The sequence below is a fragment of the Strongylocentrotus purpuratus genome, unplaced genomic scaffold (assembly GCF_000002235.5).
Source record: "Strongylocentrotus purpuratus isolate Spur 01 unplaced genomic scaffold, Spur_5.0 spur5_scaffold_5, whole genome shotgun sequence".
NCBI classification, from domain to species: domain Eukaryota; kingdom Metazoa; phylum Echinodermata; class Echinoidea; order Camarodonta; family Strongylocentrotidae; genus Strongylocentrotus; species Strongylocentrotus purpuratus.
The window spans coordinates 5,178,238-5,191,999 of record NW_022145611.1 but is presented as its reverse complement, the minus strand read 5'-3'; the positions used below and the strand labels follow the sequence as shown (position 1 = coordinate 5,191,999).

General features: G+C 36.4%; 1 protein-coding gene across 1 annotated transcript in view; it reads left to right on the top strand.

Moving 5' to 3' along the window:
* The window catches only part of LOC585618 (ubiquitin carboxyl-terminal hydrolase 34), an 85,986-nt gene that overhangs the window by 66,186 nt on the left and 6,038 nt on the right, over positions 1 to 13,762 (top strand). The window contains exons 62-77 of the mRNA XM_030998700.1: positions 555 to 636; positions 1,136 to 1,221; positions 1,654 to 1,737; positions 2,408 to 2,514; positions 3,080 to 3,257; positions 3,749 to 3,903; positions 4,592 to 4,670; positions 5,842 to 5,968; positions 6,659 to 6,766; positions 7,430 to 7,537; positions 8,035 to 8,159; positions 8,802 to 8,925; positions 9,796 to 9,875; positions 11,207 to 11,344; positions 12,284 to 12,418; positions 13,338 to 13,734. Coding sequence (XP_030854560.1) covers positions 555 to 636; positions 1,136 to 1,221; positions 1,654 to 1,737; positions 2,408 to 2,514; positions 3,080 to 3,257; positions 3,749 to 3,903; positions 4,592 to 4,670; positions 5,842 to 5,968; positions 6,659 to 6,766; positions 7,430 to 7,537; positions 8,035 to 8,159; positions 8,802 to 8,925; positions 9,796 to 9,875; positions 11,207 to 11,344; positions 12,284 to 12,418; positions 13,338 to 13,734 — 2,113 coding nt within the window. The remainder of the gene's footprint in view (positions 1 to 554; positions 637 to 1,135; positions 1,222 to 1,653; positions 1,738 to 2,407; positions 2,515 to 3,079; positions 3,258 to 3,748; positions 3,904 to 4,591; positions 4,671 to 5,841; positions 5,969 to 6,658; positions 6,767 to 7,429; positions 7,538 to 8,034; positions 8,160 to 8,801; positions 8,926 to 9,795; positions 9,876 to 11,206; positions 11,345 to 12,283; positions 12,419 to 13,337; positions 13,735 to 13,762) is intronic.

Below are 13,762 nucleotides of genomic sequence, written 5' to 3'. Positions count from 1 at the left end.
CCTGATTTTTTCCTTTGAATGTCTCTGTCTTCAGAATTTTTTTTTTTGGGGGGGGGGCGGGGGAGGGGGTCATGAAGACAAGGGGGAAAAAACAGACAAAAATTATTTTTACTAAAAAGTACTTACTATGTTCTAGTACTTTGCTTAATGACAAGAACAAAGTTATAAGCCATAGTAAATCACCCTATGACCTACAAGCATTGCTTTCTCCATAGGCTCCATCATATTTCTCCCTTTATTCTACTTAGTCTGATGTATTATTCTTTTCATTTGTATAAATGCAACCAAAACAAAAATGAAAAAAATGTAACATGCCAAATGTGATGATGTATTATACAACATGTGAAATATGAAAATAAACTGAAACTGAACTACACTGAAATCTATATAAGATTCTTTGTAAAAGGGTATACATTTTAGTCTCCTCTGCTAGTTATCATCGTCACTAAATTAAATATGAAAGTCAATTTTTAAAAGATTCATATGCATAGAAAATTAGAAAGAATGCTAGACATGTACTTGAAACTAAATCACTTATTGTTCTTTTATTTCAGCTGGCCCCAGAGTCCCTGATTGTGTTGCATCAGATCTACTCACTGCTTCTATCACTACTCCCTAGAGCTAAACACTATGTTGGTAAGTTGATTCAGGTCATGAGAGACCATTCTTACAGGGTCAAAAGACTGTAGCTCCTGCTTCCTCATGAAAGCAGCAACTTAGAACCGTTATTCCTCAGCAACGACGTAAAAGTTGTCCGTCCGTACATCCCATCCTCGTGATTAAGTTATCCCAAGAACCGATTGGTGGATTCCCGCCAAACTTAGGTTATGATGTCAAAGATCAAAGGGTCATAGAGCTGTATATAAGAACTTTATGCTTTACCCTCATCTAGATGTTGAACATTTTGGAAAACTTTTTTCTCGGCAGAGCTGTTTGAGCCTTTTGAGAGCTAGGTCATTATCCGCCTGTTTATCTTTAAAACTCATTTCATTTGCATTTTATCTCTCCATCTACCTATTTAGTTATTTAATTATTTACTTATTTTACTTATTTTCTTATTTGTTTCTTGATGCATTTATTGTTTGTAATCGTTCATGAATTGATTTGTTTATTTGGGTGTATTTTGCGATCACAGATGTAACAGCACATGGTACCTCCAAGCTTGTGGCGTACTTTGCTGTCCTCAATCACTGCCTTATATCACGAGCTGAGAAGAGAATGGTAAGCAACAAGTCATATTGAGAACTATGTCAATCATTTTAGTACTCAAATTATTACGTTTTCTAAAGTTAGATAAAATAAAGAGGAAACAGAAATTTGGTGTCCATAAAATACAGTGTAAATAATGAAAATATGAAGAACTTGAGATAGGCTCACATTGTGCTGAATTTCGCCTTCTTTATTTTTAATTTTTTTAAAATTCTATTTACAGTTTACTGATTTGAGACTTCCAATTGTTTTGCATTGTGACTTCTTTTTGGCAGGCAAAAGTAAAAGGCAGGTACGATTTCCTGTTTGAATCGTAAATACTGGTCTGTAGATTTGAAATGGTACCATGATAATAAATAATAATAATAATAATATTGGATTCTTATATAGCGCACGTATCGATTGTATTGTATTGTATTGTATTTTTGTTTTTCTTCATTTCAGTTCTCAACCCATTTCATGGATCTCTGGAATCTGTACCAACCCAAGTTATCTGAACCACCCATCTCATGCAATCACAACAAACAGGTACGTAAGCCAACCATGTCAACCATTCTCATGTCAAATTAAAGATGAGGAAAACCAGCAATGAACATAGATTGATGTGGTATACAATAATGAGTGTACCCATAGTCTTGTTATATAGCTTTGTAATTTATTCCCAATACATTCATCATATGTGATGTGAAGTGAACCTAGCATGATCCTAGAGAGTAACATGTATGTATGACGTCCCTGCATCAAAATATGTTTTTTGTGTTGAAAAAGAAGTTAATATGAATAATGAGTTTCAACATTCAAAAATTGGAGTCTGACAATTTTTGTAATGATTCTAGTTCCCTGTATATTTGCAGATTTGACATTCATGATTCAAGCAAATTAACCTATGCATTTTCAAATATAAAAATAATGAAAATTCATGAATTTGAAATGAAGGAACATTTATTCAATACACTTTCAAGATTCTTCACAAATCTAGAGACAAATATGTAGAGTTTTCTGTAAAATTAGCGTTTGCATAATTTGTTAGGCTATAACGACAAAAATGTGCATATTAGGAAAAAAACTAATCATACCATCTTGTTCCTTACGTGAATATCTACAAACATGCTCATTTTCGTGTTCATAAGACATTCAACGGCCGCTCAAAATAGCCCAGTACAGTAAGTATTTAACTGCTTTATTGTTCCATCCTCAGGCCCTGTTACAGTTTTGGTACAATACCTGTGTAGACTATCCAGACAACGTAGAACTCATCATCACAAACCCAGTTGTAATGAAGCACATCCCATACAACTACATTCTGTAAGTACAAAAATGCAAAAGAAATATATATGTATTAGACTAGAATTGCAGGAAGAGAAACTGAGTGTAAAGTGATAAATTAAAGCTGTGACAAGGTTTCTGTATATGTATGCAGTGCATTTCTTTGTGTGTGATTTGAAGCAAGATTTTGTGACTTTTTAGCATTTTTATGATTAAAAATCTCACGATGTAAAATTGTTATATTCTAAATAATCATCTGTTCTTGTGAAATTGTCGACAGCTTATTTCCGAAAGCAACTCTATGACTAGAACTCAATTTTATCTTGAATTCTGTTAAGCCTAATGATGGCTTGGAAATCTCACTTCACAAAATTGTTAGATTTTAAATAATCATCTGTTCTTGTAAAATTGTAGACAGTTTATTTCCCAAAGCAAACTCTATGACTAGAACTCAATTTCATCTTGAATACTGGAAAGCCTAATGATGGACTGGCAATCTCACTATGTAAAGATAATGTAAAGTGTGATTGCATGTTGTTGTTGGTTTTAATGGCCTTTTCCATCGTCGTTGGAATAATTCACGTATTCCTTGTCTCTTTTCCAGTGCCGATCATGATGATCAAGAGGTGGTAGTATTCAACCGCATCATGCTACCAGCGTACTACGGTCTGCTCAGGTTATGCTGCCATCAGAGTCCACAGTTTGCCAGGATGCTTTCAACGCATCAGAACATGCAGTGGGCTTTCAAGTATCTCACTCCACATGCTAACCAGTACCCCATGGTACGTACAAGCACTCTCAAATGTACTCATTTGATGATAGATGGATAAATGGTTTATTTTTTATTTATTTATTTTTTAAAAATTTCATTAAGGCAAATCTAAATTTCGATGATTTTACAAAGACAAAGTTCAAACCATTTAATCAGCATTGACAAATTGGCAAAAACGTATAATAATCTACAATGATAGAGTTTTGCAACTATGCTGCATGTAGTGAGGCTTCCTGACTAAATATTGTGTACCCGAGGTCAAAATTGTAAAAGTCAACAATTTCTCTATTCATTATTGCCTCAAGGAATTAGGGTTAGGGGCTTGCAATAAGGTTTAAGCTTTAGGATTAGGGTTACGACTAGGCATAGTTTTTGGTTCAGGGGTGAATTTAGGACTCCATTAGTGTAGGATATTGGCCGCAGAGCAATAGTTGCTGTGCAGAATGCGTCTTGCGATGCTCAGGAGATGATCATCATCTATCAACATTGTTTCTTGATCAGGTTGTAGAAGAGTTGTTCCGGATGATGAAGCTCTTTGTGACGAGACGAAGTGACATCGATGAGGAAGAGGAACACATCACTGAGTTCAAGAAGATGACTCTCCTCTGCTACCTGGAATGTCTAGAAAGGAGCTCATGCTGGACTACACTCATTAGGTATAACCTCCTGACGACGGACAGTCACCTGTTCGAAACGTCGAGCCACTCCTACCACCCATCCTCTCCAACCGGTGCTCTAATTCTCTTTAGAACTATAAGCTAAGAAAGATAACCAACAGTCTGTTTCAAGACTGTTTCAAGACTGTCAACAGTCCTTTTTAGGACTACACACACTCAAGAAGGAAAGATTATCAAGAATTCTTTTCAGGACTCCCCAATCTCCAATGAAAATGGACAGTTAATATATGCCTACATGTAGCTCTGGTGCAAAATACATTAGGCAGGGCTCCACATTAACTTTTGGAAGGGGTCCAAGTCTACTAGATCCCTTGTATGCATTAGACCTATGTAACATTGTGCAGATTACCTCCTCTGTGGCTGCATATTCAATGAAGTAATTGGCAGCATCCACCATTATGACCTTTGACCCTTTGAATGGGTTTTTTGCCCATTTCCCATCTCTATATCCATAGTGTAGACCTGTTTAATGAAACCAAAAATTCATATGTTGTAGCTCATGAATTAGTGATATGCTCTGCGCTTAGTTAAATCAAATTTATTTTCCACCTGTATTTGTTGTCTCGCCCACCCAGACATGGCCATTTGAATAAATGTATTCATGTAAACATATATTTGTTGTAACATATATATTATATACATGTGTTTGTCTTGTGTTTCTATACAGTGCCTTCAGGTTATTAATAGAGAATGATGAAGACCGATCTGTGGTGCTTAGTAAGCAAGGTCTTAGCAGACTTGCTGATGTAAGTACATCTTAAGTAATTTAAGAACAACATTTTATTTACTCCTCAATATTTATTTGACCAATGTTTCTAGGTGTTACTGTATTCTATGCAAGTTGTTACTTTCTATACCACCTGATTTATAAATATATGTTATATATAAAACATGTCTTCTAATCATGATTTGTGAATTAATTAAACCCCTTCTACCCTTGGACTTTATCATTTTGCGTTGTATAATGTGGCTTTGCTTATATACTTTTTTTTTTTATTGTAATGTTTTTAAAACAAACACATATCTGATGAAGCTGTGTATAGGTAGGCTCTGCAACAGAAGGAAAGAGCAGTTGCATATGAAAAATACTAATTATACATTTGTCTACATTTTATCATATTTTAAAAATATGCCATGAACTATGTTTTGTAGCTAAAATGGACACACAATGTCACACATGATGCAGTGATGTGTCTTTCTACTTGTGTATGTGTAATTATAGTTTTCCTGATGAAAAATAAGATAAAGAGTAGACAAAAATATGAAGAATGGGTCATTTGATCTATTTAAGATAATTATTTATTCACTGTTCAAGCTCTAGGCTTAAAGGGGCAGTAGCATGACAAATACTGGGCAAGTCCATCTACGACTTCTTTTGGACAACTGCACGTAAACAAATGGACTTGATTAACTGGTCAGCACGTCGTTCGTAGTTGTATTATACCCGATTGGTCCCGAGTCAGGCCACAGGAAAGACACCTAGTCTCGTCATGCTACACCCCCTTTAACTACAGAATACACTCACCATATATCAGTATAATGTATCAGGGTAAGGTTTATAGTGTGGGTTGGGTTAGAGTTATGGTAGGGGCCAAGGCTCAGGTATGATAAGTTATGATGATTGTTTAACCTGACTGCTAAGAAAGCATGTATATGGGGGCTGACGGCCCCAAGTCCTCTCCGAGGGACATGGTAATGAAGATTAGTGCTTTACCAAACAGCACAAGCGCATGGACATGGTTTTGAACCTGGGCCCTCCCGGATCCGATACCATTGCTCTACCACTGATCCATTGCGCCTCCTCATGTTAGGGTTGCTGGTGTGATATTCTGGAGTTGTTTGGAAGTACGGTTGTATATAACATTCAATCTTATCTTAATATTGGCTTTGCTTTGCTTTGCTTTACATCATCATCAGGCTTTCTTCACCCTTCACATGATGTACCATGAGGCTACAGCCTGCCATGTAGCTTGTGAGCTAGTAGAACTTCTCTCAACCACTACTGCAGTCTTACGAGTGGCCATACAGCAACAAGACTTGAAAGGTAACAATCGTCTGCCATACAAGCTCGTACGATTATACATAGAAAGAGGCATTAAATGTGTACTTGATATACAGTCAAACCTGCTTTAGTGACCCCCTGTCAAAGACCACAAAGACCACAAATTTTGTTTCCCTCGAAAATGGTTTTTTATAGGAACATGTCTACAAAGACCACCTGTCTATAAAGACCAAATTTCTTGTCTCCCTTGGGTGGTCTTTGTAGAAAGGTTTCACTGTACCTGAAATGCTGTGAGCATCGAATTTGGTAGTCTGTATAGTAGTTATTAGTGCTATACAGTTACAAGTATTCATCATCATATTATTGTTGTTTTTAATTAGTTAATCTTCTTTTAGTTCTTCTTTTTCTTGTTTTGTTGTTGTTATTAATAAGATGATGATGATGAGATCTTTTGTCTGCAGTTTAGTTTGCAAACAGTTCAAGGCCCCGTCTTACAAAAAGTTGATATCAATCGCAACTTTTTTGAGATTAATATCAATCGCAACTATGTAGATAAGAGATAGGACACTGTAAACTTGCGATTCATTGTAGGACCTTTGATTGATTTGGAGCAATCGTAACTCTTTGTAAGACTGGGTCCAAGTCTCATATGTGCCCAAAGTACTGTACCAATGCAAAGTGCATGATCCAGATGATTAATAGCACACTCTCTTCATTATGTTGGCCTTGTAGAAGTGAAGCAATCACTACTTCAGTTTCCCGAGAGGATGGACTTTGCCCACAAGCTACTTACATTACTCAACTCATATACCCCAGATAATGTCAGAACAGAGTGTGTCGGTAAGTATTATATACCTCATACATTGATTCTTATTCACTGATCTATCATCTATCATTGCGTCAGAGGGTTTCGGCATTCAAGGTCTAATAATCATATGATTATTATTATATATGATTCAGTTATTATTAGACCATATGGATGGTAGACAAAATGGGCATTAGACAAATTGTGAATTAGACGAACTGCTATAAACCTGTAACGATTCGATATGCAGCCGACAGTGCCCTTTCTCCTACTGGACACCTGTCTACAAAGACCAAATTTCTTGTCTCCCTTGGGTGGTCTCCAAAAAAATTAAAATCTCCAAATTTTTAAATTACCAAATTGGTTCCTCAATCAGGAGAATGTACCAATATTGAAGTTTAATATATAATCCTAGTTCAGGGTCTTTTAAAATCCAGCGGTAGCCTAGTCAAAAAGAGTGCAATGTAATAGTAAATCTTTCAGTTCTCATCAATTCTAAACTTACACACTCCACACTGTTTTGTGCAGAGTTGCTATTAATATCAAGTTGCCTTAGATTTGAATCGAGTGCAACTGTTTGTAAGGTGGGTCCAGTCTAAACCAACTGTTTCTGTAGCACCATTCTCTGATGTGTTCATGACCATTGTGGTATATTTGTGAAGCAAGTTTCTCTCATGATTCAACAATTTTATTTTCAGGTGTTCTTCACAGCATGGTGACGCTCTACCCACATGACTTTGTACAGAGGGTTGTACCCCTGATGCACCATGCTCATCGACAGTTCCAACAGCAGTCAAACATTTCAGGTGAGTTAGTGCTTTTAAAAATCCGCTAGGGAGGAAAAAAATGGCGTAAGTAGTCACCGAAGAAAATTCATGACAATTGATAATTATGGACAAATCATATATGGGTGGACAGATTTCTCTTGAAAAACACGAATAATTTGCTGAAAAATCATATAGATATCATGGAAATGTTGTGGCTAGCTGTGTCTTGCATCTGTCGTCACGAATCTTGACACTCTACGGAGGACCGCTGAAGGCAGACAATCTGGATCTCAAAATCAACAATTTTGAGAGATGATTACTGCGGGCCCCAAACATATTTTGAAGAGGGAAGTTGTTATATTTGATCAGTAAGGCTTCCCCTTCGCAATGATATGTATTCATAATTCATTTTAGGATATGTATACTTCCATGGAATGCTATGTTGGGCAATCCAGTGTTGCCCTCAAATTTGGGGAGGGGATGAATATCTCAGTTGGAGGAGACATTTATTTGGATTACGATGCTCTATTTTTTAGTTGTATCATCTGGACCCTACTTCCCAAGAAGAATGCCCAAACCACTGCTGAACAAGACCACGTTGAGGGCGCCGCGACCAGAGCTACAGATGTTCTTGCATCCAAGTCAGCTGGAAACCTCACATGTAAGATATGAACCTGCCATTCCCAAAATAAAGTAATTGCCAATTTTTACACACAAACAGTGAATATCAATTTAATTCTAGGGCCCTGCTTACAAGCAACTTGCTTACTAAGGGTATCCCTCCATTTTTATGTTTATATTATTATTTTAATACAATGTGTTAATATTATGTTATACTTGTTCTTTTTTAAAGATGGATAATAAATTAAATTGAATTAATTGAATTTTATTCTGCATTGCCAATTTAGACATTTTAATGATTTGTTTTGTTTTCAATTACGTCACTCTTATTTATGAATGCAACATACTGCAACAGAAATGGACTCACATTTTTCCAGCTTTATTTGTACTTTCTGCTCATGTAGAATTTGTAATTGAGAGCATTCTGAATGAAAAGGTGACACTAAGAGATTCAAATGATTTCATTTCCTCATGTAAAACATAATACAATGAATAAGTATATTACAAAAAAAATATACAATGAAACGACAAATATAATAAAAATAGCACAAGAAAAGAGGAACTAACTAGAAGCAGAGCTTGTTGAAGTGTTAGTTCTTCAGATGCTGTTTTACAATATATCCTGAAGAATGTATACTTAAAAAAGCTGTACTTGATTTTGTCCTCCTTCCTTCTTTGATAGGGAGCTGATCCAGAGTATGATAAGACTCTGCTCGACTTCTTTGGGCCTTATCACAACCTTGTGGAGACGTTGTGCTATGCAGCCATGCATAACAAGATGCTCACAGAAGAGATCATAGGACTGAGTAAGTAGCATTTCACACATCTGCAACATGTCCTTGTTTACCAGTAACTATACCGCTTCTTTAGTTTCCAAAACCAGGGCCCTTTCTTATAGAGTTACGATTGATCTTTAAAAACCCTAATTTTCCAATCAACCACAAATCATCAATTTAATACAGAATTGTGATTTGATATCAGATTATGATATAAATATTTTGGCCCTTAAAGTAATGAGTAGAACTTTCTGATTTTGTTCTTGTTGATAATGTTTTAAGAATACATTTCAAGATTTAGTAGTCTAGTGTTGCAAATAGAGATTGTGATGTAAAGGAAAGAGAACAACTGACAAGTAATGGAAACTGTTGTCTAACATCAAGTATTGACTAGCTAGAATGATTGAAAGAGGGGCATATGATATGAATAACATATCCAGCCCTCATCACCTAAAGCTCATTTATCATCAACATGATGTTACTATGTGCTGCCTTCCAAAATGTGCGTTGTTAATTATAAGAATAGTGGAGTCTTATATAGCGCTCATGTCTGGCACTTTGCCAATCCTGGCGCTCCATTATCATTACCCTGGCTTTAGCAGGGCTGCCGTTACGTGCTCAATCCTTTCAAGGAACCAATTCCTGCCAGGCATCCATTTACCTCACCTGGGTGGAGTGTGGCAATTACAGATTACTGTCTTGCCAAAGGACATTGGTGTTCCGACAGGGATCCGAACCCCGTACCTTGTTGTTCATAGTCTGGAGACTTATCCACTGGACCACAACACCTCTAATGCTGTGGGATAGTTAATATTTCTTCATTCACCAATTGTTCTCTCCATATTGACATGTACATGTAAGTGGTAATAATTAGCACTGATATTCCTTGTTGTGTTACAGGTGTACTGGTAGCATATGAAGGTATTCCATTGCAGCTGGACTGGTTTGCCAAATTCTGGAAGACCATCTATCACACACAGGTAGGAATCCTAGATCTAATATTCTTCCATCCATAGGGCTGCTAATCCTGGTTTCAATTTCAATTCAATTTCAATTTATCTATGTTTCCTACAAAACATTACAAATCAATTATAAACAATAACAACAAATGTAGAAATACATATTGGAAATGGAGGGGTCAACTAAAAAGCAATGCTTGTACAAGTGTGAACATCTCGAACGATAATTATGAATAATGAGTTATTATTTTAACAAGTCTGTAGCTACAAAAGGAACTACATAATAGGGGGAAAAGGGGGATGCCAACAGAGACGAGAACGAGACAAGACAGTACTTTACATGACAAAGATAGAAAAATATGTTCATAATACAAAGAGTAGACAATGCCTAAAAAGAAGTGAGAGATCGGGGTACAGAAAATAAAACAAAATGATGGTTATAGATATCAACTAAATATTGATATTAACAATTGCTAGATTTGAACTAAGTACCTATTATTTGATAATGTATAACGCCCTTTTAACCAATTATTTCATGTTACCCGTTATTATCTATGGCTTTACTGCTATCGATAGCATATCCCTTAAAAGAGCAGCAATTTTACAAATAGGTAGCAGTTATTAACTAGACTAATATGAATGCCAAAGAAGTATGTGGCAAATCAAAGATTACTTTTGTTGTAGTTAAGTGTACAAATCACCTAAAAAAAATGTTTGCTTACAACAAGAAAAAGATCAATCCTTCTCCCGGCTTTTCATGGGCTACTATGGTGCACGCTGACGATGGTCTAGTACTCAAGTTATACTGGGAATCTTGCTCAACAAGCCTAGCCTTTTCTGAGATTCCCTTTTATCCCCACTCAGTTAAATCAAGCAATATAAAACATTGTGTCTTATTCTCAAACTTAAATGTACTCTGTAAACTTATTTATTACGTACATACTTATCGGTATTTTGTTACTTGTATAATTCATTTGTTCTATTATATATTGTAATACTGTATAGGTTATATATGTCATTTTAGGCCTAGAAGGCCTAGAGAATCTTGCTGTGACAGGGAAAATTGTGGGAAGAAGGAGTAGGGGAAGAAGGAGGATACTTTGGATGGACAGTCTGCAGAAATTGTTGGAGGAGAGAGGAGTGAAAGAACTGGGAGTGGTACTAATACAGAAGTCTAGGAACCGACGGTTGTGGAACAGCATGATCGCCAAAGTCAATCGATACGGCACTTAGAGAGAGAGAGGGATAGAGAGAGAGATGTCATTTTAATTTGTGGATATTTGAGTGGAAAAATAAATCAAATCAAATCAAATCACTGACCATTGTTGATCTTGTTATACCTTTGTATACAGGGTAGCGAGAGGGACGCCATTGAGCTGCTATGTAGCCTACAGTCCTTCCATGACTACGTAGAGAGTGTCCTCCTAGATGAACGAACATTCCTCAACAATGTACATGTCACATCCTTTTTCTGTATATTCTTTCCCAGGGTGAGTATAGTGTGTTTGTTTATTAAGTTATTTACAATTTATTTGGCACTTTCAAGAAATATAACAATAAAGCAATATAACCATGGTGATTACAAAATTAAAATCACAAAAATTATACAAATACAAGTTTTGTAGCAATATTCTGAGTGCAAAAGATGGCGGCCAGGGAAGAAGAGAGCAAACTTAATCACTTTAACCGTAATGGTCCCTCCGCCCAACCAACTGATGCACTCAGAAGACTGGTAAAAATATAGTATAAGGACAATGAGAGAGTAACAAATCAAGGATAAGGATAGCCAACTCAAAGTTTCCCCAGATATTGCTCGACAAATTATTCTGTGATGATCAATTTGTAGTATTCATGATCAATTCATCCTTGTTAAAATGCTACCAAATACATGTATGGTATGATTTGTCATGCATGAATGAATCTGAATGTAAAAAGTACTTTGCTCTCAGATGCAATGAATGATATCATTATGTTAAGTTAATAAAGTACAATGCAAAAAAAGAAAGGAAAAAAGAAGAAGATAAAGACACGAAATTAAGATGTAGTCTTTTGTGATGTTCCTTTATTCATCATTAAACATGTTTGCATTAATGAAATGAGTGTAGAGTGCAGAATTAGCCCTATATAATTGAAAGAAAGCAAAGAGGGCTTCAATAAATGGCCATTCATGGTGTTATGACCATATCCCACTATCATAACATATCAAATTAGACATTGCTAGTATCCAAATAAAGATAGAATCATGGTCTAGTGGATATGTCATCGGACTATGGAGCAATGCTTCAGAGTCGTTTTATACTGGAAATACTAAATATTATCATAGCCATTGCTAAAACTATCCCATGCCGAATACATTGTGACTCTCGGAGAGACTTTGATTGGCATATGAAGAGATAAATTGTGAATTTTCTTCATTGTCGCTTTGTCAGGTGTATCAACATATTCTGTGCAATAACTGGGATACAGTTGTCAAGACGATATGCAACAATGTGTTATCAGAGCGAGAGGATATCGCTGAGTATGACAGACATCAGCTAGCCATCGCAGCTTATAAGCTAAACGGGGTAAGAATTTCTGTGTTGTTTAATTGGTGTATATGAAAGACTGTCCTCCAGTGCTGGCCTAAAGGGTCAGTTGACAAAGAAGTAATATACAAAGAAATTTACAAAGAAATAAACATGGAAATATACAAAGAAATATACAAAGTAATATACATAGAAATATACAAAGTAATATACAAAGAAATATACAAAGTAATATACAAAGAAATATACAAAAGTAATATACAAAGAAGAAATATACAAAGGCATTTTACATTAACATTACAATTACATCATCACTATAGCCTCATTATCGCGATACCTCAAGAAGAATTAGAGGTATGAACTTCGCACCTGGTGATAGTGTGTATCACCATAGGTAGACGGTCTGAGTAGATTTCAGATAAATAGCCCAAAGGCCAAAGGTCATAGTGGTCAATATCTGAAAATTTAGGGTTCAGCCTCAGTATAGCAAAGTCTCAAGTACGGTTTGAGCCATGAACTTAAAACTTGTTATTGATGCACAGCAACATAGTGAGAGAGATATTGATTAGATTTTGGGTAAAAGAAAGTAAAGGTAAGCAAGTCATTGACATGAAAATAAAGGTTTTTAAAACTTGTTATGACCAGGTCAATGACTATTCAATGACTATTTTATCTGTGAACTTTAAACCTGTAACTAGTATGAATCACTGTAGGGGGAGGGGGGAGCAAGTGATCAGATTTTGATTTTATCAAGTCAGAGGTCATAAAGATTATAAGCTTTTTGCTCTCATTGAGATATTCCGAGAATGATTAAAGCCTGGATCTTAACTGAATTTAGGCGGAGGGAGGCATATTGGAGACGCATTCACATTGGTCTTGTTTCATATTTACTCTGTGTGTTTGGGGGTATGGTATTGATGAGCACTGATTCAATTGATGCTGTTCTCCCTCCCTACAGGACTTGAGAGCTCTCCTTCAGATGTTCTCAGTGGTCTTAACCCAGCAGCTCAACCCCGCCCTTGTACCCGCCCTCAAACACATCCTGGAGGTGTGTAAGAAACATCAACCGGGCCCCGCCCCTAGGCAACCCAGGCCGCCCGTCAAGAAACACAGGACATCATCCTCCACGTCATCATCCTCATCGTCGTCCAATTCATCATCGGACGAGTTTGAGGTGGAGGAGCCATCCAGGGGGGAGAGCACGGAGGCGGGGATGGCCAAGGAGACGTCTTGCGGAGAGGACGAGAAGTCATCCAAGAGGAAGGGCAATAAGGATGGAAAGAAGAAGGAAGTCCAAATGGAAGAAGAAGAAAAGGAGAAGAAAGATGCCAAACCAACACAGAGTACTTCATCAGGTATGTCATTAATCTCAATTTGTCACTC